The following is a 25,121-nucleotide window of genomic DNA, read 5'->3' on the forward strand; positions in this document are numbered from 1 at the left end:
CAAGAATTTTAGTTCAGCTGCCCTGTTCAAGGCAAATACCATCCATTATGCCCCGGGGCGGGGGGCGGGCGGGTGAGGGAGATGGAGGTGAGGGTGTCTTACAAATGGTACCTACCCCATGGCATGCAATATCAACCCAAAAGAGCTGCACATTAACCTGGGGCTGACTGAGGCTTGCTTGGCGTACCAGCTGAAAAAAAATCATACCATGCGAAGGTTCAGATTGTCCGGTGTGGCCCCCTTACCAGGTGTAATTTAGCGCTCACTTCCTCGCAGAAGGGAAGCCTCGTGCCTTATTGACGTGCATACAGGTGTTTTAAAACATTTTTACACAAAGAACGGTGCAAGACAGAAAAACAATGAACTGTCTTTCCTGCTGTCTTTTGCCTGGTACACTGCTGCTGCATCACACGCGCTGCAAGGGTGCAGTACTGTGCAGGGTTGGATTAAGGCTGCACGAGACACGATTATACTTTCAGAGTAAATTTGCATGCGATTTCAGCACATGAAAAGAGGGTTGTTGTTTTTTACCTGCCATCAAGGCGCTTGTAGCTTATGAAGAATATAGAAATGTATTCATTTATGGGAAATATAGACATAATCTCCATACAGAAGGTGCGAGAGGAAAAAATGAGCAACTAAACTTTAGGGACTAAAAGGAACCTAGAAGCTGAGGATTCTGTGTTCGTCTAATTTAGAAGTCTATACGTGAAAGCGTCAAGAAAGAACTACTGTAGACGCACATAAAAGAGCCGCCGAACTTGCTGTGCACCCATGAACTTCCGGTACTACATCGAAAGACACTGTTGCCTCTTTTGGAATAAGGTAGGCCAGAGTTGTGGAACTCGTGGGCAGGGAAATAGAATTGACGGAAGGCTGGCGGTGGAGAAACCGGAAGCGAGTGAATTGCTGCTTTGCCATTGGGTAAAGCTAGGAAACGGGTGGGGGAAGGGGGGGCTGGTAAAACAGACGTTTGCTCATTCTGATTGGATGCCTTCAGCAGCGGCCAGGTTGCAGCTGCTGCTCAAGGGATCGCTTTTTGCAAGGAATATCAGGCTAAAGTGAGAAGAAAAGACTCCCTGGAAAAGACCCTGATGCTAGGAAAGTGTGAGGGCAAGAGGAGAAGGGGACGACAGAGGATGAGATGGATGAACAGTGTGAAGCAACCAACATGAATTTGACACAACTCCGGGAGGCAGTGGAAGACAGGAGGGTCTGGCGTGCTCTGGTCCATGGGGTCACGAAGAGTCAGACAAAACTTAAGGACTAAACAACAACAAAATCAGGCTAAAGAGGGTTCCCTGTGTGGTTTAATAGTAGATAAAGTGACAGGCTCTGAAGAACAGTATTGGAATCCATGGAAACGCACTAGGGGAGTGGAGCTTGTAAAACCACTCCTTAAATATGTATCTCATTTACCTTGAAAGCCCTGTTGGGATCTCTACTGTATGAGTAATCTGACTTGACAGCACAGAATGCACACACAAACCTAAGCTTGTGGTCCTGGTGAAATCTCTACTGGAGGTTTGGAAAAGTTACTTTTTCGGGCAACAAGTCTCGGAATCAAATTCTGGGAATTGTAATCCAGAAAAGTAGCTTTTCCAAACTGATCTCTCACTACTTTGGCAATAGAGGTGAGCAGTAATTGCATCTGATGAAGTGGACTTGTTCACAAAAGCTGATTAAACCACAAAAAAGTCTTTAAAGTGCCGCCATGGTTTCTTTCACTTTTTGTTTTCATCTATAATGCTTGCACAGACTAATGTTACCCTTTCTACAACTGCATCTTGAAATAAAATCACATTGTAATCTTGTGATTTAAGACTTGGGCAATTGGAAATCTTTGCAGTCAAGACTGCTTCTGATGGTTGTTAAGCAAACATGTTGGTTGCCATCATGTAGAAACTACTCCCCTGGACACAAAGTGGAGACCATAAGGAAGACATCTAGTTACATTTCAGTGCACTTAATGCATGTGCTGGTCGGCCCATGTGCTTTTTACCTTTTGCATACCAATGACACATGATTTAGGTGAATTGCTCTCCAGCTTATTATGACCCTGTGAATGAATGCTCTGTCCTCAACAGCCCTGCTCAGCTCTTGCCTTCTCATGATGTGCCTCAGTTTGAACATTTTTGTCTCCAGAGATAGTTCAGGCTTGATTTGACCTAGGGCCCACTTGTTTACCTCTCCGGCAGTCCAGGGTATCTGCAAAGCTCTCCCTCAGCACCATATTTCAAACAAATAATTTTTTTTTCCTGTCACTGCTCTTTACCATCCAGCTTTCACACCCATACATAGTGATCAAGAATACAAGAGTGTGGATTATTCTGCTCTTGGTCTCCAGTGACACCTCCTTAACCTTGATGATCTTTTTAAATTCCTTCATTGCTGTCCTCCCAAGTCCCAGTCTCCTTCTGATTTCTTGGCTGTAGTCACCATTTGGATTGATGATTGAATCAAGCAAAATCTTCTACTATATCAATTGCTTTATTGTCAACATTAAAGTGTTGTAGTTCTTTTGTTGTCATAATTTTTGTCTTCTTAATGTTCAGCTACAGATCCTGAAGCTGAGGCTCCAGTACTTTGGCCATCTCATGAGAAGAGAAGACTCCCTGGAAAAGACCCTGATGTTGAGAAAGTGTGAAGGCAAGAGGAAAAGGGGATGACAGAGGGCGAGATGGCTGGACAGTGTCATTGAAGCGCCCAGCATGAATTTGACCCAACTCTGGGAGGCAGTGGAAGACAGGAGGGCCTGGCATGCTCTGGTCCATGGGGTCATGAAGAGTCAAATATGACTTAACGACTAAACAACAACAACATTGTGGCACTTGCCCCTAGTTATCCCTAGTTATCTTCCTACCACAGAGCACCTGAAGGCAAACCAAACTCCTCTTCACATGCTGCCACCAGTTGATCACTAAATCAACATACTTTTCTAAAGAAAGATGAAGATCCATTCACCAGTTATAAATAAAACAGGTTAATTGATTACAGATGTTTTGGTAATAATTCATACGTATCTTCTTCAGGTTTCTACATCATCAATAACAACCTTCTATTTGATCTTACAGTTACTATACACTCTTCTGATTAGTCACACCCCGGATCTCCCAAATCTATCTCTCCTGACTCCACACTCTCTCCCACTCTGACTGACTCCTCACTCTCAGGCTCTGCCTTGTTATCTCTCTCTCTCTCGGCTCTGCCTCTCAACAATATTAGCCTACAACATGAATAATGCATGACTATTTAACATAATAAGGGAGAACGCCACAAACGTATAGTCCTACTTTGTGTGTGTGTGTGTGTGAGAGAGAGAGAGAGAGACTGAGACTTAGCTTGCAAGGCTTTTCTTTTTGGACGTTTTTGGCTTCTCTGCCACAGTGGGTCGGGGGGGGGATTTTTTAAATTACATTATGCTGAGGGGGGCTTTGTTTAGGCAGGCAGGTCACGTTTTAGTAAAAGAATTACACAACCATCATTCTAAAAATAAAATTAATACACACTCTCGGACCCTCTTATTAGTTGCCTTCCTCAGTCTCCATTGCTTTATTTGTTTAGTTGGTTTGTTAGAAAGGCAATGAAGGGATTTCTTTAGGGGCAATCCAAGGGGAAGAAAGCTGTGAAGCTACACAGGCTAAGTAGTAGCACCGTCATCATGACCACCACATGCACAACCACGTCTATGATAACAAGTGCCACTGTCCCTCCTCCGGTGGCCTTGCAGGGACGCACGGAACCAAAGTTTCCAGTGATGCCAAAAGAACTGCTGCTCCTCGTCCTAGAGGAATCTGAGGAGTTACTGGTTTCCGAAGATCCACAGTCCGATTTGGAACCAGTAATGGCAGGGCAGACTTCACAGCCCCCACCCCACCCCTGCCCCCAGAGTCATCTGTTCCCTCCTCCCAGACCAGCAGTCAGTAGGTCTTCATTAGGGCAAACATGACAGAGGGGCCATGTGGGATCATTTCATGGCACTCAGCGATGACCCACGGCTGGCATGCTGCAATACTTGCCTTGGGGTGGTCCGGAGGGGGTCAGACCCCAGGCATCTGTCCTCCACTGCCCTCTGCCAACATCTGGAGAGGCACCACCCAAGGCTCCTGTCCAGGGAAGGCACTTTGTCCTTGCTGTCTGGTAGAGGGAAAACAGCAGCTCCAGGGGAGGCAGGAGGAGGCACCTCCTTTCAAAAGGGCAGCCCCAGGGGTTTCTGGGGCTGGGAGCACGAGGCAGGCCACGCTCCATGAAGTGGCATCTATTGGATCTGCCATGACCCTCAGCCGGGAGTTGAAGGGCAAGGCCCAGCAGGTGGCCACTTGTCTTGTTGCCGAGATGATCGCCCTTCTCAGACTTCCACTGTGCATTGTGGAATCCCAAGCCTTCCACCGGTTGCTGCTTTATTTTGCCCCCTGGTATGACCTCCCCTCATGGAGAACTCTGAGTTCTAGAGTGCTGCCCTTGCTCTATGACTCTGTGAGGGAGGTGGTCCATGACCATTTTTCATGGCTACAAGGGTGCAAGGTGCACTTCACAGCTACCTCTTGCTCACAGCCCACTGGTGGCAGGCAGAGGACCTGAGGAATGGCAGGGCATTGGTGACAGGGCCACAGGGGAAGGCCCTTGCCCTGCCCCCAGGCTACAGGTCTGCTCTGCTGCAGGCACGACACATGGAAGCTCAGGCGATGGGGAGGAACATCGCCAATGAGTTCCTGTCCACACTGCAGGAGTGGGCACTGGAAGGGGAGGTGACCCATAGCCACATGGTTATAGATGCTGGGTGGAACATATTGGAGGCATTGAACGCGGTGAGCTTTGAGGGCATCGTATGCATGGTGCACAAATTACACCTTGTGGTGCGCGATGCCCTCAGCCTGGGCAGCCGTGCCAAACCTGAGTGGGACGCAGACACCTGGGAGATTTGGGCACTCTTGGAGCAATGCCGCCAACTGGTGGGCCACTTCTCCCGCAGCTTGAAAGCCACCTGCCAGCTGTGTGAGAGGCAGGAGGAGTTGGGTCAGGAGACTCACGTTCTCCTGACAGACCTGCCCACCAGGTAGAACTCCAGCTACACCATGGTGTCCTGCCTGGGGGTGCAGAAGGCTGTTTTGAAGGACATCATGTCCTCCATGCCCATTCTGCCCAGGGGGAGAGAGGTGAGCATCAGTACCATGGATTGGCTGGCCCTCTCCCAGATGATGGAGGTGCTCAGACCCTTCCTGGAAACCACAGACATCTTGTGTGGTTATACAGCAAGCCTGCGGCAGGTCATCCCCCTGATTCATGCCCTCAATTGGTTCCTGGAGACTGCTGTAGCACCAGGATCCTCCCTCCTTCCACGGACCAGGGCTTTGGTGAAGAGGTTGCAGGCAGGCGTGCAGAAGCGACTCCATCCTGTCTACAGTGACAGAGCTTACCGCATGGCCTGCCTGTGTGATCCTCGAATCAAGGGGGGCTTGGCAGCACACACCTAAAACCTCGAGGAGTGGAGAACGGAGCTCTCCACTGAGGTCTGCAGGGCATTGGGGGAACAACGCTTGCGTGGAGTGATGGGAACGTCAGGCCATGAGGGGCAGGGTGGTTTGCCCGAAACACAGGAAGGACTCTACCTGGTGAAGGTTCCATTCACCACCAATATTACTGTACCTCTGTGGTGACCTTGGCACTTGCCTCAGAGGAAAGAAAGCCAGCTGAGGAGGATTTGTCAGAGATAATAGTGCGGGAATATCTGGCTGAGCCCCCTCAGCCCCACCAGTCAGATCCCCTCCATTACTGGGCTAGGAAACTAGTCATATGGCCAGAGTTGTCCAATGTGGCCATGGACCTCCCTTCCATCCCCCCCCACCAGCGTCCAGAGTGAGCGCGTGTTTTCCCATCTCGGAGACATACTCCAACCATGCCGCTTGTATTTGGATTCCATTACTGTGGAGAGACTGTCGTTCATCAAGGTGAACCTTCCCTTGTTGGGCTTCCCTTCACTGAACCCAAAGAGGTAGGGTTCCAATGACAGTCTCTCCCTTAACACACCGCCTGCCTGCCTGCGCCTGACTCTCTGCCCTCCCGCCTGCCCACCTACCCACTCCCCAGTCTTCCTGGGGGAAAAAAGACCTGCCTACTTGCCTGCTGGCCTGTAAACCTGGCCCTCACTCAGAAGTCCAGCTGCCGATTCCAGTCGCCTCCTTGGGCCAAGTTCCAACTAAGTCCTGCCTGCCTGGCTGCTGGGTCATGTCAGCCCAGCGGGCCAATTTTTGTAGAACTCCTGCCTCCTGCTGTTTCCTGGAGCTTCACTGGAATAACTGTTGCCTGCTCGGTCACGTTGGCCCAGCGAGCTAATTTTTGTAGAACTGCCTGCTGCTGTTTCCAAGTTTGTTCCACCTTCTGTCTCCCTGAGTGCCTGCTGGGTTACGTAGTCCTGCTGAGTTAAGTTTGTTCTACCTTCAGCCTCCCTGACTGCCTGCTTGGTTACACAGTCCTGGTGGATTAAGTTTGTTCCACCTACTGCCTCCTTGACTGCCTGCTGGGTTACATAGTCCCAGGGGGCTGTTTTTTCCACTTTCTGCCTCCCTGACTGCCTGCTGGGTTACGTAGTCCTGGCGGACTGTTTGTTCCACCTTCTGCCTCCCTGACTGCCTGCTGGATTATGTAGTCCTGGTGAGTTAAGTTTGTTCCATCTTCTGCTTCCCTGACTGCCTGCTGGGTTACGTAGTCCCAGCAGACTGTTTGTTCCACCTTCTGCCTCCCTGACTGCCTGCTGGATTATGTAGTCCTGGTGAGTTAAGTTTGTTCCACCTTCTGCTTCCCTGACTGCCTGCTGGGTTACATAGTCCCAGCAGGCTAAGTTTTGTAGAATTCCTGCCTGGCACAGGTTAAACCAGATCAGTTCTGCAATCTGAAGCAAGGCAATATGGTGATGGGGTGATGCGCAGACAGCCTTTGGATGGGGCAGACCCAGGCCGGCCCTCTTGGCATCCAAGCCTAAACCTTCTATTGGCACACCCAGAGCCTGTCCCGACACCCCTGAACGTGGCCAGAGAGCTAGCCAGGCAGTTGGGAAACCCAAAGCCAGTCCTAGCATCCTGAACATGTCAAGAGGGCCAGCCTGTCTCAGCCCCCCAAAAGCCCCTGGCTTGAAAAAAGCTAAAATTAACACTCTCAACATGTTGCATTTTTAAGTTTTCTACACAGAACACTGGCCATTACCTACTCTTTTTGAACTGAACACTGCTCTCCCTTTTTAGCTTTGCTGCCCTATTTGTTCCCTGGGTGGTTGCATATTTTGATTATTGCAAAGATGAATGAAGTTTGGATGGCACAAACTAGCACCCTAATGTAATATAAAGACCATCAAATATAACAACCAACAAATCACATAGAAAAAATTGGTCAGGACTTCTCCTGGTGAGGTTGAGCAAAACCATGATGGGTAAATATCACTGAAATTGAGCATGAAAAAAGTACACTTCAAGAGTATAGTAGGCTTTTTTTAAAGTCAAAAACGGCCACTGTGGCTATTAGGCTAAGTAAGGCAGTTGCCTGAGGCAATGTGTTGGTACGGACAGGATATTTTCTAGTTTTCCTTCTCCTGGACCATCACTGAGCATCTCTCAGAGGCACCCTTGAGTATATCTTGCTGCATCTCCTCAGCCTCTTTTGTGGAAGGCAAGATGCTCCTGATTCCTGTTCCCTTTTATTGAGATGAGAGAGGGGCTGCTTCCTCCTTAAATTCATATGCGAGTTTCTTCCTTTCATGGGTGAGCTGATAAGCAAGATTTAGAAGAATGGGCACCGATGCATTCTCCTCCTTTTTCAGTTGGCAGCCACCAGTTGGATTGTAGCTGCCACTTCCCAAGCTTTCAGGACTGAAACCTGAACCTTGTGACATCACAACGCAGAAGGGGCAAGGGTTGGAAAGTGAGTTGCAACTGCTTCTGGGCTGGCTTATTATGGGACTCAGCATGAGAGGACACCAGTAAATGGGCAAAAAACCAAACCACAAACCCCTAGATAAAACCCAACTAACTAGGTAATATGGCCAACCAAAACATGAAAAATAACAAGAGCAGATTTTGACATTGTAGCTTAAAGGCCAAAGTGTGGCCAGCAGCTCTGGCAATAGCTGTCTTTCTAACTATGCTTTACATTCTGTGCTGCCTTGCGTACAGCACACACAATGTGGGTTTTCTAGATTCTGTATTCCTTCACACACAAAGATCGCACTGTCTCTTGTGCCTTCCTGCTCCATTGCCACAGAGATTTGTTTCCTCTCATATAGGCCTGGAGGAGTTTAGCCATTCCCTGAGACTTCAGCCAGCACCCTTAAACTGGGCAACTCTTGAATGGGAGAGCTGGTACCACCCTGCCTTATTTACCTGCTTACTTTATTTGTGCAGTGACAGAGCCAAGCCACCACCGCCACAGTCAAAAGCAGACCAGCTTCATGCATTTTAATGCTAGTTTTTTGCCTAAAGATAGAAATGTTACAGACATATCTTCATCATAGTCTTTCAATTCATAATTCTCATACAAGAAGGTAGCCTCAACTGTAACACCACAAATAAGCTTGTTTTATCATCCACAAGGTATAATTCTGATGTATGTTTCCTTTAGTTTGACACTGATCGGCTGTATGACTATGTATTATTGCAGGCAATTGAACAACAAAGACTGATGAATTGCTTTGGACCTTGACACTTCCAGAAGCTGGTCTTGAGTCTGACTTATTTTTCCAAGTTTTTAACTACTACATTATTACTGGTGTAACATGGCTTTTGTAATGTAAGTTGGCTGAATTTTGAGTAAAGGGCACTTTTTTTGGACATTACATCTAGTGATTTCAGTGGGTCTTATTTTGGAACAACTTATTAAAAGCCCTGCCCAGCTTAGTTTATGCAGTGCCTTGTCTTTGTTGCTTGCCATTTGTACTTTTTAAGGAAGTTATCTTGCTCTGGTATCTCTTTTTCATTTGTCCACAATCATGTGACATATAAGCCCAGAGCATTTTAGACTGAGCTGTCAGCTAAGACATATTACTATTGCTTCTAATGCATTATTCTTTGACTTTATTGGGAGTGAGTGGAGTGGAACTGCTGTCTTGAGTGGTTGGCAAATGTCCTTGAAGATCAGGTACAAATATGAGGCTTTTGACTTTAAATATATAAACCATACTGTTTTCCAAATGCCTTTCCTTGAATTTCTAGAAAACTGGTGGACGCAACAACTGTGCTTGCGTTTATTCAATAGATTTTATCAGTCATAACAGGAATTCATTTTACTGTTAAAATCCAGGAACTGGGTTATGTTCTGCTTTCTGGAGACGTGTTGGTAACCCTTCTTGAAGTGTTTGTTTCTATGGTAATAAAAGTTCCCTGTTCTCTGCAAAGTGAAATAGATATATACACACACACTCCAGCAGAAGGTCTCACATTTACAGCAAAATTCTTATCAGGGGAGAGAGAAGGTAACAAGATACTATATCGTTTGCATCTTTTAAGCTCTAATGACCTCTGAGTAGAGTTGTCAGATCTCAGGGTGCTGGTTGAAGTGTCCGGGAACTGCTTGCTTCCCTGGCAGTCCAGGAACAGCTGTGCTGAAGGAGAACGTCTGGTCTGTCTGTCTGCTTTCATCCAAAATAGAAGAGTTCACATCAAGAACATTCTCTGTCATAACTCTGAAAGGCAGCTTTGTGTGTGAGCAGTAAAACAGCCACTTTTCAAGCAGTAGATATTGTGGTTTATTTTTAAGTGCAAAACTGCATGTTCAGTAAAATAGTGAATGCTGGGAGGCTGGAATCATCTGCACCTTTTCTATAAAATCAGGCTGTCTGTGTTGTCTGGCCACATCTGGTGGGCTACACATTTCCCACCAAAGGAAGGGTATGCCCCTCACAGTTGTGCAGATGGTACATAATACAGCAGCCATTTCATAAGGTTTTCTACCAAGGACATAAACCTCCTCTTCAGTTTCCTTAGGCTGGAATTGACTATGGTAGCATTTTTATTATCATTCAATACCTATAATTGTTTCTACTTTGCAGGATTGGCATTCATCCCTCAGGTGCAGAGTTACTGGACTTGTTATTGAGGTGAGAGGACTCCATTGCTAGTGTACTCTAGCTTTTGAGAATCAGTGGAATATGGCTGTATTTCTCAGTGCAATTTCTTATTGATGACAACACAACAAAGTTCTGTAAATTCCCCAAGGATGTTGGCCTTGTTTTTGACATGAACATACTTAGAATTCAAGCAAATGTGCTAGAGTTCTCTAACAGAGAAGTCAAAGTTTGCACCAAACTGTAAATCTTGGGACTCCATAGGATACAGTCATAGCAATTAAAGCAGTATCCAGGGGTTATAACTGTGTTTTAGAAATGCACTATAGATGGAATTAATTCTCTAACTGTCTGGGTTACAACCAGAGGAAGTCATTTACTCAACCAGTGGTAAGCTATTTATGTTTTGGACAGGATAAAAGTATTTCTTATCTAATATAACAGGATGTTTTTATCTACATTGGCAATTCATATCTAAATGTTTCCCTTTAGTGATTGTAAATGCAAATAACTTTCAGATATTTAAATACAAAATTTGTACGTAATTCCTTGAAATTGTATTATTTGAATGGGTGAAGAGCTTTGGCTCTAGATGCTTCATCATTTTTTTTTCTTCAGTTCAATCTTTATTTGTGATCTTCACCAAACAATTTTGCATTACAAAAATAACACAGTCAAAGGCATATAAAAGCATTATACATTATTAAAAATGAAGAAGGAACATACAAAAGACACAATAAAACAAAAATCCCATACTCTAATCTTTTAAGCCACAAATTGTTCTTAATGAGTGAATCAGTGTAAAGAATATACTTCTTGTGAACGTCTTTGAGTTATACATTGACATTTATATAGCATAGTTTTCTCCTTTCTTGACCATAATAATTATTTCCCTTTCCAAGGAGGGATTTAAGTCACTTGAACTGCCTCTCATATCTTTTTATTCCTGTTTCTAACCTCCTCACAAACCAGTCCCAACATTTGTATTCATTATTATGGCAAAAAAATTTTTTTATTTATTTACAAAAATTAAAAATGTCATCTTCTCTGCTTCCAAGTCTCTGGAGATACCTATTAGAAGCAAAATGTTGGTGTAAATGGACCCATGAACCAATTCATATGACTTATTTTCCAGATTCAGAAATCTTTTTGAAGTTCTAACCTTCACTTAAGCAAATATCTGAAAAGAACAAATTTATTATTTATAGAAAAAATGTGAGCTCCACCTCCCCTTTTATTAGTAAAAGTTCCTAAAACATTTTAATGACATTATACAGTATTATTAACTTCACAGCCATGCTAAATCAGGATAATCATTTAAACAAAGCACAGGAACTGCACTGAGCAGAGTAAGGCAGCAAGTGATTTGCCTCTCCGAAATAACACACAATTGAAACTGTAAAGGGTGATGTCTATAGGGGAACAGGACACATGGGCTGGGATTAAAGCCTGATCCCATACCATGGAATTGAATACAGAGAAAAATCCCTGACCTCAGTTGACCTCTCAATTAGGTGTTAGCAGCTCTCAATTTTATGAAAAATTCTATGGGGCCTTTGCTGAGTGTGTTGGCATTTCATGCTAAAGGGATTTTCTGAAATGGATTATACCTCCCATTGCAGTGAGTCATTCGCTTTGTTTCAGACCAGAGAGAATTTGCTGAGCTACTGAGTACTGGAAAAACTGAGCCAACAAAAGTGCATACCTGCACATTTCCACTATGAGGCTCTCTCTCTTTCTCTCGGTCTCTCCCTCTTTTTCAAATTGCAAAACATATCAAGTAGTATTTTCCGCAACACTAAAAAGAGATCCAATGTTCAGTTCTCCTGCAGTGGACATTTTTATCATCAATAATAATTTTTGAAACAAAAGATAACAGTGTTGGTCCATAAGGAAAAAAAAAAAAACCCTGGAAAATTCATACATAGGTAATACAGTGGTGCCTCGCATAACGAGCGCACCGTTTAACGATGAATCACATTAGCGATCTAAAAAAATAGATCGCTAATGTGATCTCATTGTGATGTTTTAATGGGTAAAACATCGCATTGCAATGATCGGTAAGCGTTTCGCTTACCGATCTTCGCACTGTGATGTTTTTTGAACAGCTGATCAGCGGTTCCAAAATGGCCACCAGGTACCCAAAATGGCCGCCACAAGTGTTTTCACACCCTGCCCTCGCTTACCGAGAGCACGAAAATGGCGGCGCTATGGAGGAACTTCGCTGAACGGTGAGTTTGGGCCTCATAGGAACACATTAAATGAAGTTTAATGCGTTCCTATGGCTTTTTCCGTTCCGTTTAGCGATGTTTCCTCATAGCAACGATTAATCTGGAACGGATTAACGTCGCTATGCAGGGCACCACTGTACTTGTATCTGGATGAACTAAAATGTTAGAAAATTGCTTATTGCTATTGCTAATTCCAATTTTGTGACATTTTGGTTGATCCCTCCCCAAAAATAGGAATTGTCCAAGTACAGTTTTTTAAACAAGATATACATACCTTTTACAAACCAGACATTTATCTTATCAGTTGGGAGATATTAGAAAACACTGAGAAGATATTAGAAAAAAATGTTATGTTACATTATCTACTGAATCTCCAGAGTATCAGACTGACTACAGCTGAAAACCTTGCAGTGATCTATGTGGATTTTTATTTTGGTTTACTCCAGCATGGCTAGTCTTGAAAACAACAGCTCTGTGTTGTGGGGTACAGACAGCAGTCAAGCCTTGTTACATCCAACTGGCTTTATTCAGCATGGATCCTGTATGGTTTAGCTTCAAAACTGCTAGGAAGATATTACCGGGAGACCAGAGTAGTCCATGCAGTCTGCACAGTCAAAGTTGTGCTAGAAGCACACAGGTACAAAGCAACAGGTGTGACAAAGGTGTACTCACCTTTGGGAGTACCATTGCTACCAAAACAAATACTCTCATCTATTCTGTCACTCAGCATTGGCTGCAAATGATCCTGTTAGGTATAAATTTAGCCAGCCAGTAAACTGTAACACAAAAAAGTTAACAAGTGGTTAGCATTAACCTAAACAATACATGCCTGACTCTTTAAAAGAATATGATGTTTTGCAATTGGGCAGGATACACAGGAACAGAGAGTCATAGAGATGGAAGATACACAACAATAATCTAGGGTAGTCCCCTGCAGATGCAGGAGTCCACCACTGAATAAACAAGCTAGTCATTAAAGGCCCTGCAGATGCCCCATTTCACTTTCTCTTTCTATTATCTTTGTTTTGCTCCCTCTTGCTCTTAAATGTTTTTAATCTCAAATGCTTATGAAGAAATTTGCAAATACTTGTACATTCTTATAAACAAAAACAAATACAAAAATTCTCACACACCTCTGGCAGCTTCAGATTGTGAAGTTTGTATCAAACAAATCCAGTAAAACAAATAAAGCATGTAATAAAGTATCAGTAAAAGATACCTATTCATATGCTTAACTTTTTTTAAATCTAAGGGCTGGGGAACTTTGGTCATCTAAAGCAACAGTTTTCAACCTTGAGTAACCCGAGTATTCTTGGACTGAAGCTCCCACAAGCCTTCAGCACCAGCTGTGCTGGCCACGGTTTCTGGGGAGTTGCAGTCTAAGAACATCTGCGTTACCCAAAGTTAGGAACCCCTGATCTAGAGATTTTTGCCTAGAGTACCCATCAGCCCCTTCTACTATGGTTAATGATGAGAGGTTGAGAGAATTATAGTTTGAAATCCCTTAGGACCAGAACTTCTCCACCCCTGCTTTATGTATTTTAAATATTTTACCCCACCTTTCTAAAAAAAAAAGGACCCAAGGTGGCTTACATAATTAAAAACACAGTATTAAAAGCTAAAAACAGTAAATTATTTACATATTTTTTTAAAAAAAGAATTAACAATATTATATTAAAATGTTAGGTAAAAGCATTACTAAAACAGATTTAGAAGCAACAAAATATCACCCACCCACACCCATCTTAAAACCTCTCCTAGACATTCATTCACTAAGGGAAAGTTTGCCTGAAGAGAAAGGTTATTGCCTGCTTGCGGAAGGACAGCAAAGATGGGGCCAGCCTGGCCTCCTGTGGGAGGGAGTTCCAGAGTCTGGGAGCAACAAAGAAGGCCTTTCCCCCTTGTCCCCACCAAGTGCACCTGTGAGGGTGGTAGGACAAAGAGAAAGGCCTTCCTTGATGATCTTAACACCTGGGCAAGCTCATCAAGGGACATATGGTCTTTGAGATAGTTTGGACACAAGCAATGTAGGCTTTATATTAAATGTTATGTTTCCATTTTGTCTATTAATGTTTAATCAATGCTTTACCTAAAATATTCCATCTTTCTCTGGGGCTACACTAATAAAGAGAAGCAAATGTGTGACCAGTTGCTCAGGGGATCTCTCTGACACTATATGTGTGATCACAACACCACATTTTTCCAATGACGCCCTGATTAAAAATATTTATTTATTTATTTATTTATTTATTTATTTATTTATTTATTTATTTATTTATTTATTTATTTATTTATTTATTTATTATCTGCTGCCTTTCTTCCAAAGGAACCAAGGTGGCTTACAGTATTTAAAAGAAAATATTTTATTTTGATATATTTTATTCCTAGGAATCTACAGGTGTGTCTGTGGAGGAGTTAAAGGCCACGTATTAGGTTCAATAATTCTAATGGTATCGCAATGCATAGACAAAATGTCAAGTACCTGAACTACAGCACAGTGGGATTGTAAATAGAAGGCTGTGATCACATGGGGAAACAGATCACAATTTCAATAGCTTGTGAAGCAATCCAGTGTGGTCTGTTTCCAAGTGATCACATAATGGACAGGGCAATGTGCTCTACCCTGAACCTGATCAATTCCCAAGCTGGAGTTTTTTGGTCCAGCTGTAGGGCTTCTACTATAGAGCAATGGACCCCAACCTTGGGCCTCCTGATGTTCTTGGACTACAACTCCCAGAAACCTTCACCACCACCTCTGCTGGCCAGGATTTCTGGGAGTTGAAGTCCAAGAACATCTGGAGGCCCAAGGTTGGGGACCACTGCTATAGAGGGCCAGGCTGATTTCCTGAGAGACAGAAGGATTACTTTAAGGGAGATAACTCCCATTAAACCAGCCCTTTCCGGTGTGATCAGAAATGCCTTTGCACTTGTTTGATCATACCCTAAGTGACCATACTGTGTTGAAAAGCAAATGTTACATTATTATTTTTTATTCTTCTTCAGCTGGACCTCTCTGCAGAACAAAACTGTATTCATTGCTAGTATCCCTTTTTATGAGATAATAAAGACATAAAGTGATATTATAGATAATCCATCATTAGAAGAGAAGATTCCTTCACTGCTCAAAGAGTTGAATGCACAGTAGCAGATTTTCCCATCCTGCCCAGTTTGCAAACTAAGCATGTCATGTCTCAAAGCAAAAAAAAAAAAGTCTGCTGCATCCTGAACTCCAACATTAATGTGCTCTTAGCTCTAATCACTCTGATCATAGGCTATCTATAATGTTTAATTCCATCCTAAGTTTAAGGCCAGTGTGGGAGAGAGTACCAGGATTGTCATGCTGAAAATATATACACAATTAACAAATAAATACACATGCTATTAGTTTGTCAATGGCTGGTATAATAAAAAAAAGATACATATTTCCCACATCGCTGGAGAAAAAATCAATGCAAAACTGGATGTGACCACAGCTGCTACATCTGTTTTCCTTGTTTCTCTGGGAAGGTTTTCCCCAGATGTTCAGTATTGTATATGGCACATTTACTTTACAGTAGTGAGGCATATGCATCTGAAGCAAGAGGACACCTAGCACCTGTTGAAGAACAAACAGGACTGACAAGGCAGTTAAAATTGCTTAGCACCTTTCTGGTTTGATAAGAAACAATATGAAAATGACCGGTTTAGCACTTTAAGATTTCTGAGATATTTGTGGGTGTGGCTTGGTCAGCACCACTACCCTCATACAGTCAGATCATCAGACCTGGCCCGGCTGCTAGCTTTGCTTAACCTGCTAAGGGATCTTGTGTCAGCTGTAAGTTCAGCAGATGGTACTGTCAAATCCTCTTCTTGCGGTTCAAGCTCTTGATCCTTGTCCACAGGGATGTCTTCTACCGGCTCCTCCACCTTCTCTGCTGCTTGTTCCACCATTTCTTCTTCTTCTTCTTCTTCAGCTTCCACTTCTTCTTTGGCCTCCTCAGCCACTTCCTGTTCTGGTGCTTCAGCCATTTCTCTTTTCTCCTCGTATGGCTCTTCTCTGTGAGCATAGGATGGTAACTGCTCATCAAAGGCCCTGGAAATGTGTTTCAGGTGTTCCATGCTGATCTTCTCAAAGTCATGAAATGGAGGGGAAACAGGTGTAGTTTCCACCTCCACTTCTGTCAAAGGGAAGTAGTGGAATGCCGGCTTCTCTTCCTCCTCCAAAAGCTTGTAACCTTTTACCTTCTGGATGGATGAAACAGCGATAGAGTGAAGGGGCTTCTCCGTGGCCTCTTCAGACTTGAGCTCTGCTGGCCTCCTGAAGGCACCGAGGATCTTCTTAAGACCCAGGTGACTGATCTCCACAAGGTTGAGGAAGAGGGAGACGGATGCCACAGCCAGCATAAACACGATAAAAACAGTCTTTTCAGTAGGTCTGGACACAAAGCAATCTACAAGGTTGGGGCATGGCCACCTGCCGCAGCGGTAAAGAGGAAGAATTCGGAAGCCATACAAGAAGTACTGTCCCACTATGAAGCCAACCTCAAACAGGGTTTTGAAAAAGATATGGCAGATATAGGTTCTGAGAAGTGTCCCCTCAAGGCGGAATTTCTTGATTCCCTTGGAGTTTGTTTCTTTGCTGGAAATAGGGCTATTAGGACCAAGGGGTGAGTGATCGTTTTCTTCTTCTTCAGCTTTCCGAGCCTTTTCTGCTTCTTCCCGTTCTTTCCGTTTCTCTTCCATCCTTACATGGTGAGCAGCATGGCCCCAGTAAACTAGTGATGGAGTGGAGACAAAGATGATCTGCAGGACCCATAGCCGGATGTGGGAAATGGGGAAGGCCTCATCATAGCAGACATTTTCACAACCCGGCTGCTGGGTGTTACACACAAAGTCTGACTGTTCATCTCCCCATACAAACTCTGCCGCAGTTCCTAAGATCAGGATTCGGAAAATGAAGAGTACAGTAAGCCAGACTCTGCCAATGACAGTGGAATGTTCATTCACCTCTTCTAAAATGCTGCCCAAAAAACTCCAATCACCCATTTCTGGTTGGCTGTTTTAAAAGAAAAACAATGATTAAATTATATGGTGGCTTTAAATACATTCTGGACATACCTTCCACATCTTCCCTATTAATTTTCGTGAAGAGGAAGTTAATACAGTTCCATAAATTAGTCACTGAAGTTTGACACTTCCTCTGTTAAGGCACAAGAATATACTATATTCACTTCTGGATTGCAAACTCTAAACCAGGAAGGCTGCTGAAGATAAACAACACTTTTGATATAGCAGCGAGTGCAAAGCCATGCAGCTATTCTCCATTTGCCTCTAAAAAAAACGAGCTGAAATTTCCTAATTGCTTTCATAGATAGATCCCATATTCTCCTCACTTAGGGGCCACATATTACAAACAATGTAGAATTTTGTGGTACCTTAAGGACTAATAGCATTTATCTGCCATAAGCCTTTGGGGGTTGCTGCTACGAGTGTACCTGCACTATGCAGACATGACAATTTGATGCCACTCATCAAAGCTACATCCAGTGGAATCCTAGGGTTTTGCAATTTGATGATGGGCTTAGAATTCTCCATCTGAGAACTGTAAAGCACTTCCATGAACTACAACAAAGGATTCTAAGTCCCTCACCAAACTACAACCCCTAGAATTCCATAGGATGGAGCCATGGCACTTACAGTAGTATCAGGATGGTAAAACTGCAGATTCATTCAAAAGGGCCAGGAGTCTTTGTTGTTTTTACTATCCACCTGGAATTTTTTTTGGAACTGGTCCTCCCCATCCTCCACCAATTCCTCAAATAAGGTAAGTTTATTTCAAACTGCTTCTATAGTGTACAAGATCTTGGTTAAAGCATCAGTCCAGTGGCCACACAGACCAAGGTTAGGAACCTGACACATGGTCCTGGAAGCTTCTGCTTGATCACAACCAGCATCACATTGGCCATAATCATATATTGTGGTGTAGCACTTTGCAGCTACATATGGTTTGTGATCAGTTCACAGGATCAGACTACAGCAACCTGCATTTCAATATTTCATCATACACACTCTGAGATAATTCACTCACTATGCACAATGCACATATAGACTCTATATGTTACATTTCAGAGTCTAAAAGTATCACAACATTCTCTATTGTAAGTGTACATGCCAGAAGGCCAATATCTTTAAACCCTCAATTCAGAGCACATGTGATTCAAAGCCGCAGGCAATACCTCAATCCCCATATCGCCATATACATTCTATATGTGTGTTATCTATATGACTTTTTAAGCATATTGTTCATTTAAAAGTTAACCAGTTTCCTACTGGGGATTTCCGTATTGTTGCACAATCAGTTACGATATTTAATGAAATGTCTGTCACTCAAAGTGCTGTACAAATATTTGCACAACCAATACTTTGCCAATTATTGGTACTTTGCACAAAGTACCAAAAGACAGCAGCTGACTCAATTAATCTTGAACAACTCATTATCTTTATGCTGTGTCCTGTTTCCCCTTAATTTTCTTAAAGCTACTTGATAAACATTTTTTTAAAAACCCTCAAAAATACTCTGTAGCAGGATCACAACTTTCAGAAATATTTATTGTCTCTTTTTTTGAAAAACCTCTGCAATAATGAATACAACACTATATTTTCAGTGCAGTAGCAAGCTAACTGGTTCCTAGTTTCCCTTACAAAACTACAATACATTGTGCAAATCAGTATGAAGTACGTGTTGAGAAAAATCCTATACCAGGCCAGACTGGTTTCTGTATTCAGTCTACTAGAAATTATTTGGAATCTATTCATACCTGTTACTCAAGAACTAAGACATTGATTCAATACATTATCCTTCACTACTATCCTTTCAGTCCTGATGAATCTCTTAACAGTGTACCTGAAGAACCTGTTGGTTTTCCCACAGCCAGTGTACATTTCATCACAGCAATCACCCTCGTAGGGAATTCAGCAGCACAAATCAGTGTGATTTGTCAACAAATGAAAATGAAAATCGTGCCTGCCCCAGTTGCCTGTCGTAAGTCAAGGCACTTTGCATGTGCAATTTTGGGTGGTTCTCTTTCTTTCCCATCACCTCTCCCCATGCCATACAGTATTCACATACAGAACTGCACATGTGAAACAGGATGCTATGGCTGTTTTTACCAACAGGTTTCCATGTGTCATTGATATTGGTAAAATAGCCATGATCTCAGGCTTTATCTGCCCGTCTCCCTGAAGTATCATGGAGGACGGGGAGGAATAGCAACAGGAACCACCCTAAGCTGGACCCTAAGATTCTGAGATCTTCAAATTCCCATTGGTGTGATTTTCAGCATTCTAGAAGGAAAAGAATACCTGTCAAAGGCAATGCCAGCAAACATGCAACTTACCACAGTAAAAGGATTCACTGAAGACAAGAAACCCTGTTGTTACTTGGCCCTCGGAAGCAAAAAAGTGAGCTTTACTTTCTCCCTGCTCTAAAAATCCCAACCTTGTCGCATGACTGAGCATATATGACTGGATCAGCACTGATGGGTGGGCTTTATTTGCATGGCAGTATATAAGCTCCAAGCCAGACATCTTTAGAAAGTGAATGGCATTTGGTGACATAGAGAACAATAGGCGGGAAAGACCAAAAAAAAGAGAGGAGGGGCACATAATGAAGAAAAAGAGAGAGTAGTGTACATATGCTGAATAGGAGCAAAGGGAACAAGGGATGGGCAGTAATGCTGATAATGTAGTGCAGGCAAAGATACTGTCTGCAGAACTCAACATTAGCTTATGCTGAAACTCCCACTTCACTGCCGAGTAATTTCATGGACGCAACTGAACACAGTAGGTGTCTTGAGATATTCCATATGACTATGGTGGGTATAGGCCATGAGTAAAGAACATGTAGATCATGGGCCATTTGTGTCCCTCCAAGGGCTTAAAGGTAGCCCCCAATACTTCTGAGCCCCACTGCAACCCCACCCAACATGCCCAACATCAAAATAAATTCCAACAATGCCCTCTAAAGGGCATTTTATGTGTTTTGAAACCTTCCTAGTATCCCTGGTGGTCTGCACATATTCCCCAAAATAAGAGTTTAAAAATTAGCTACTAAAGGGTACGAAGGATTTTTCCCCATTTTCAAAATACCCATTTTGGGGAGGGGAGGAAAAAAAGGAAGGTGGGGCTCAGGGAAGTGGCTGAAGCCCTTCCAAAGCTTTTTGGGGGGTCAGGGGTGACTTCCCCAGGCTCTGAAGATTAACTATCCCAGTCTAGACCAATGAAAGTATTTCATGCCTATATTGCTTGCACTTTGGGGTACGTATTTGGGAACTGTGGAGATCTTAAAAGCTCATATCAGAGGAAGGCAAACAAAGATCTTCCAAATGTTTTGAACTACCACACCTATAGTCACCACTGGCCCTGCTAACTTGGGTAGAATGAAGCCCCAGTTCCAAACAGCTGGAATACACCAGATTACCTATCTCTCACCTATATAGATTATGCAGTAGATTTATCAAATACTCTACCATCAGTTTTGTTACAAGTCTGCACCTGATTCTTGCCAAATAAAATCCTCCTTGCCACTTGGCAGGATGACAGAGGTGTCCAGGTTCACACTAGGGTAGTTTCGAGGAGAAGGGCAGGATAATCAATCAGTCAGTCAGTCAGTCAGTCAGTCAGTCAGTCAGTCAGTCAGTCAGTCGCTTGATCACCTATACTGGTACTGATCTCTTGGTATTAACATCTGTATTTCTATTTATGTATGTACTTGGTACGAACACTCTGAAAATTGTACTGATTTGAACAGTGGTTGTCCTGCCCTTTTCAGTTTGGAACTCTATGGATGAAGATTCCCCTGAGTGGAAAGTCATGGTTTGTTATGGGGAGCTCCTTCGATTCTTCTGCTTTTCACCTTCTTTCTTCCTGGGAAGCAGAGCAGAAAAAAGTCTGTAAATATTTTTGAGTGATTGCATAATTCCTCCAAAATAACCTTGTTCACTTTTGATGTAACACAGAAAATGCCAAACAGTTGGTCTGAAACAGCATTATTTCATCTTTTTTCTCACACACACACATATACACACACACATCATTTTTGCAAGAGATTAAAAAGAATGGGGAAAAATATGAAAAAACCCAGAAGCCTAAGGCCATTCAGGGCCCCCAGAACCATATGTTGATGTGTTTTTACATTTGTTTATGAAATGAATTAAATAATTAATATAAATCTGTCATATTCTGTTAAAATGGCTGTCAGTTATACATACAGTTGAATAAAAAATAAAAGCCTGATAAGCAGTAATTTAGCAAATTAATGTGATGGAATGAAACAGAAAAATTGCCAGTATCATAACTGGCATCACACAAATATATAGTGGATCAATCTGGAATACTGCCTGATCCCAGTCATCACACTTAAGTATATTATACAGTTGCAAAGCAGCAGCCAAATTATCAATGAATTGGGATCACTGCCCCTGCGAGGAAAGGCTGCAACATTTGCAGCAGTTTACCTTAGAAACAAGGCACACTATGAGGATGTATGAAACTATAGATAGTGTGAAGGAGACAGATGCAGTATGAGAACCTAAAGAAGCCATTCACTGAAGCCAAATAGTAGGAGATTTAAAGCTCAAAGCTCTGGGACTTTTTAACTAGCAGGGATTATGCCATCATCTGTCATCTCCTCCCAGGTTTTCCTGTTCCCTCTGAGCCTACCTGCAATCTTCACAGTAAATGGGAGAAAAATGGATTTTCCCAGGAACAGTATATTACTGTCATTTATCTCTGTTGTACATGGTGGCGCTGCGAATTAAACCGCAGAAGCCTCTGTGCTGTAAGGTCTGTAGATCTTCAGCTATAACATCGAATCACGTGACTGAATGAACGCCCGTCGTTTGTCCCAGCTCCCGCCAACCTAGTGGTTCAAAAGCTTGCAAATGCGAGTAGATAAATAGGGACCACCTCGGTGGGAAGGTAACAGCGTTCCATGTTTAAGTTGCACTGGCCATGTGACCACGGAAGATTGTCTCAGGACAAATGTTGGCTCTCTCACTTGGAAACGGGGATGAGCACCGCCCCCTACACAACTGGACAAAAATTGTCAAGGGGAACCCTTACCTTTACCTTTATCTCTGTTGTAAGGCAAAATATTTGTGGGTGATTACAACTGGAATGGGCAGTTAGGAGCCATCAGCTTTATAAAGGTCTGGTACTCATGTGTTGATATGGATTGATCTTGCTGCTTCCACTTTTGGACTCTTCTCATGGGGAGGTCTTCCTGCTGCTATGTTCATTGTAATCATAGTCATGGCATATTCATGATCATCATCTACATTTCCAGATTTACTGCTAGCATCATAATGGACACAGCAGCAGGAAGGTCCTCACCATTCAGAGAAAGACCTGCAAACGTAGGAATGAAGGACCTCTGCCTCCATCCCTGATCTGCTGATTCACAAGTTCCAACACTGCCTGGTATGACAGCAGGGAAAGCAACGCCTTAGCAACATGTTCTTAGTTCTTTGCTTGGCCACTAGAGAGATAAATAGCCAGGATCAAATCCATGCAATAGTGCTATTGCTTTTTTCCCAGTTTGAGGTACAGGCTTCCTGCAATTCCAAAAGAATCAGTTCAAAGAATCTACAGTCCAATTAACATTACAGCCTACAGACAGTACAAGCTTTCCAGGCAACCAGCAAAGGAGACCATGTGGTCAGGCAGCACCAAAACAGCCTAAGGTTGCAACAACATTGACAACTACTCCCCAATTAGCATGGGTGAATTCAAAGTATTTTTCAATGATCACACAATGCAAGGGTCAATGTGAATCATCATGGCCCTTTTCTGCTTTCAATTTGAGTTCCTCCACCTACCCTGCTGCTGGGGGCTTTGACTTTTTCAAAGCTGGGACAATTTGAGCAGTATTTCCTCTGTATTCTCAAAGGCTTTCACGGCCGGGATCTGATGGTTATTGTAGGTTTTTCTGGCTGTTTGGCCATGTTCTGGAAACATGGCCAAACACGGCCAAACAGCTTGAAAAACCTACAACAAGCATCGGTATTTCCGTTGTTTGAGCATTTGTTTCATTCTATGGTGGCATTACTGTGGTTGGTGCTATGCTGACATACTAGAACTTCTGCATATGGTTCGAAGTACTGGTTTTAACCTATAAAATCCTGAATGGCCTGGGTCCAAGCTGTTTCAGAGATTGTGTCTCCCATTATAAACTGGCTCAAGTATTAAGATCATCAGGAGAGACATTTCTCTCAGTCCCACTGCATTTACAGGTGGTGCAGATATATTTCATGGATACAGGAGAGAGCCTTCTCTGTTGTTGCTCCCATACTTTGGAACTCCCTCCCACAGGAGGCCAAGTTGGCCCCATCCGTGCTGTCTTTCTGCAAGCAGGGCAAAGACCTTTCTTCGTAGTGGTCTCTGTGAATGCACACAATTGGGTTTATCCTGCGCCTGCGCAGGAACATTCGGAAGATTCTAGAGCTTAAGAAAAAGAGTAAATTAGCTCCCCCCTCCCGTGGGGTATATAAGCCCCACCTCCTCCATCTTCCTTTCAGTTCCTCTTTTTCCGCCGTTCCTGTAGGACGGATGTAGGAAGAGCAGAGCTATCGACCATTAAGTACTCAGCTAGCTAGCTAGATTCTCTTTTACTTATTTTATTTTACTTTATATTATCATTATTCGACAGAATCCATTATTTGATCCAGTTATTTTTGAATTCTGTCGCGTTCCCCCCCCCGCGCCATCAACAGATCCCCCTTTTCTTTTATGGCCCCTCAGGGCTTCAAGCAGTGTGCCGTCTGTTCCCGAAAAATCCCTCTATCAGGCGGGCACAACAAATGCTTATTTTGTCTGGGAGAATTTCATCTTGATCAAACTTGCCCTGCTTGCAAACTTTTTTCTAAGCAAACGATCAAGTTAAGACGCCAAAGATTCCGTTCTTTCCTCTACGAAAAGACTTTGTCTCCAGCCATGGAAAGCGCCTCCCTTTCAGCACTATCTCCCCCTCATGCTGAAGCTCCGATCCAGAATTCTCCAACAGACCAGCAGTTGCTTACCAGTTCTGTGCTGGTTAAGGCTAAAGGCAATTCCAAACCGTCAAAAGCAAAACCACCTTCTCACTCAGCCGTGGCTGCAAAAAAGAAAGCCACTGAAAAACCTAAGAAGGTGATTTTACTCGAGGAGTCTTCACGGGATGCAACGGGACTCTCTGATGCAAAGGAGCACGTTCCTTTAGCCCAGACGGCTCAGGAAGATAGGTGCATGTTGCCAAACTCGGGCCGTTTTGAGGCTGTGCCAGACGCCAGCTGGGCCGTAGCCCAACCTAGCCCTTGATACCCAGGGCGGGGTGATACCGAGTCCCCATCGGAACAGGAGTCAGTTCATGAAACTCCTAGAAAGCATACTGGAAAGCGCAAACACACCACTCCATACCAACCATGGGATGGAGGCACTGGGTACCGTCCACAGGGACCACCACAGTTCAATCAGCCCTTCTACACTCCGTTTCAGCCGTTTCCATTCCATGGCTTCACCTATTCCTCAGAGCTTCCAACTCCCACCGTGCCTCAGGCTCTGTGGCTCCATACCATGGCCCCGTCTATCCCGTGCCAGCCACAACCTCAGCAAGACCTTTCCATACCTCAGCCACCATCCCGTAAGAGGCGTTTTCCCATGGTACCTACAGCAATACCCAAGCATACCAAGCTTACGGACGCACACTCTTCAGTTCACATTACGACGCTTTACTGTGGGCCTGACGCCCACGATACTGTCCCTTTTTCTCCATCTACTCAATCAGACAGAGACATGGTACCAGAGGATACGGTACCAAGGCGTTCTCC

General features: G+C 43.6%; 1 protein-coding gene and 2 long non-coding RNA genes across 4 annotated transcripts; 2 read left to right on the plus strand and 1 right to left on the minus strand.

Moving 5' to 3' along the window:
* Positions 1-199: 199 nt before the first annotated feature.
* LOC140705640 (uncharacterized) lies at positions 200-2,996 on the plus strand. The gene is made up of 2 exons (XR_013543273.1): positions 200-825; positions 2,556-2,996. It is a non-coding gene; the product is annotated as an uncharacterized LOC140705640 (long non-coding RNA).
* Positions 2,997-6,714: 3,718 nt separating this feature from the next.
* Positions 6,715-9,376, plus strand: LOC144587989 (uncharacterized). Its single transcript, XR_013543277.1, has 2 exons — positions 6,715-6,769; positions 8,647-9,376. It is a non-coding gene; the product is annotated as an uncharacterized LOC144587989 (long non-coding RNA).
* Positions 9,377-10,651: 1,275 nt separating this feature from the next.
* Positions 10,652-24,293, minus strand: GJA8 (gap junction protein alpha 8). 2 transcript variants are annotated; one of them, XM_072994007.2, is made up of 2 exons: positions 20,812-24,293; positions 10,652-17,314 (listed from the first exon to the last, which is right to left on the minus strand). In XM_072994007.2, the coding sequence occupies exon 2, from the start codon at positions 17,302-17,304 to the stop codon at positions 16,021-16,023; it is 1,284 nt and encodes a 427-aa protein (XP_072850108.2). In that variant the 5' UTR covers positions 17,305-17,314; positions 20,812-24,293; the 3' UTR covers positions 10,652-16,020. The 2 variants fall into 2 exon arrangements, with proteins under 2 accessions (XP_072850108.2, XP_078245936.1); XM_078389810.1 differs by having other exon boundaries at positions 19,656-24,293.
* Positions 24,294-25,121: the final 828 nt, after the last annotated feature.

Source organism: Pogona vitticeps, chromosome 3 (genome assembly GCF_051106095.1).
Source record: "Pogona vitticeps strain Pit_001003342236 chromosome 3, PviZW2.1, whole genome shotgun sequence".
In the NCBI taxonomy this organism is placed as follows: Eukaryota; Metazoa; Chordata; class Lepidosauria; order Squamata; family Agamidae; genus Pogona; species Pogona vitticeps.

What these genes read in the sequence shown, in the direction of transcription:
- GJA8 (XM_072994007.2), bottom strand. Translation starts at nt 17,304, where the DNA reads ATGGGTGATTGGAGTTTTTTGGGCAGCATTTTAGAAGAGGTGAATGAA.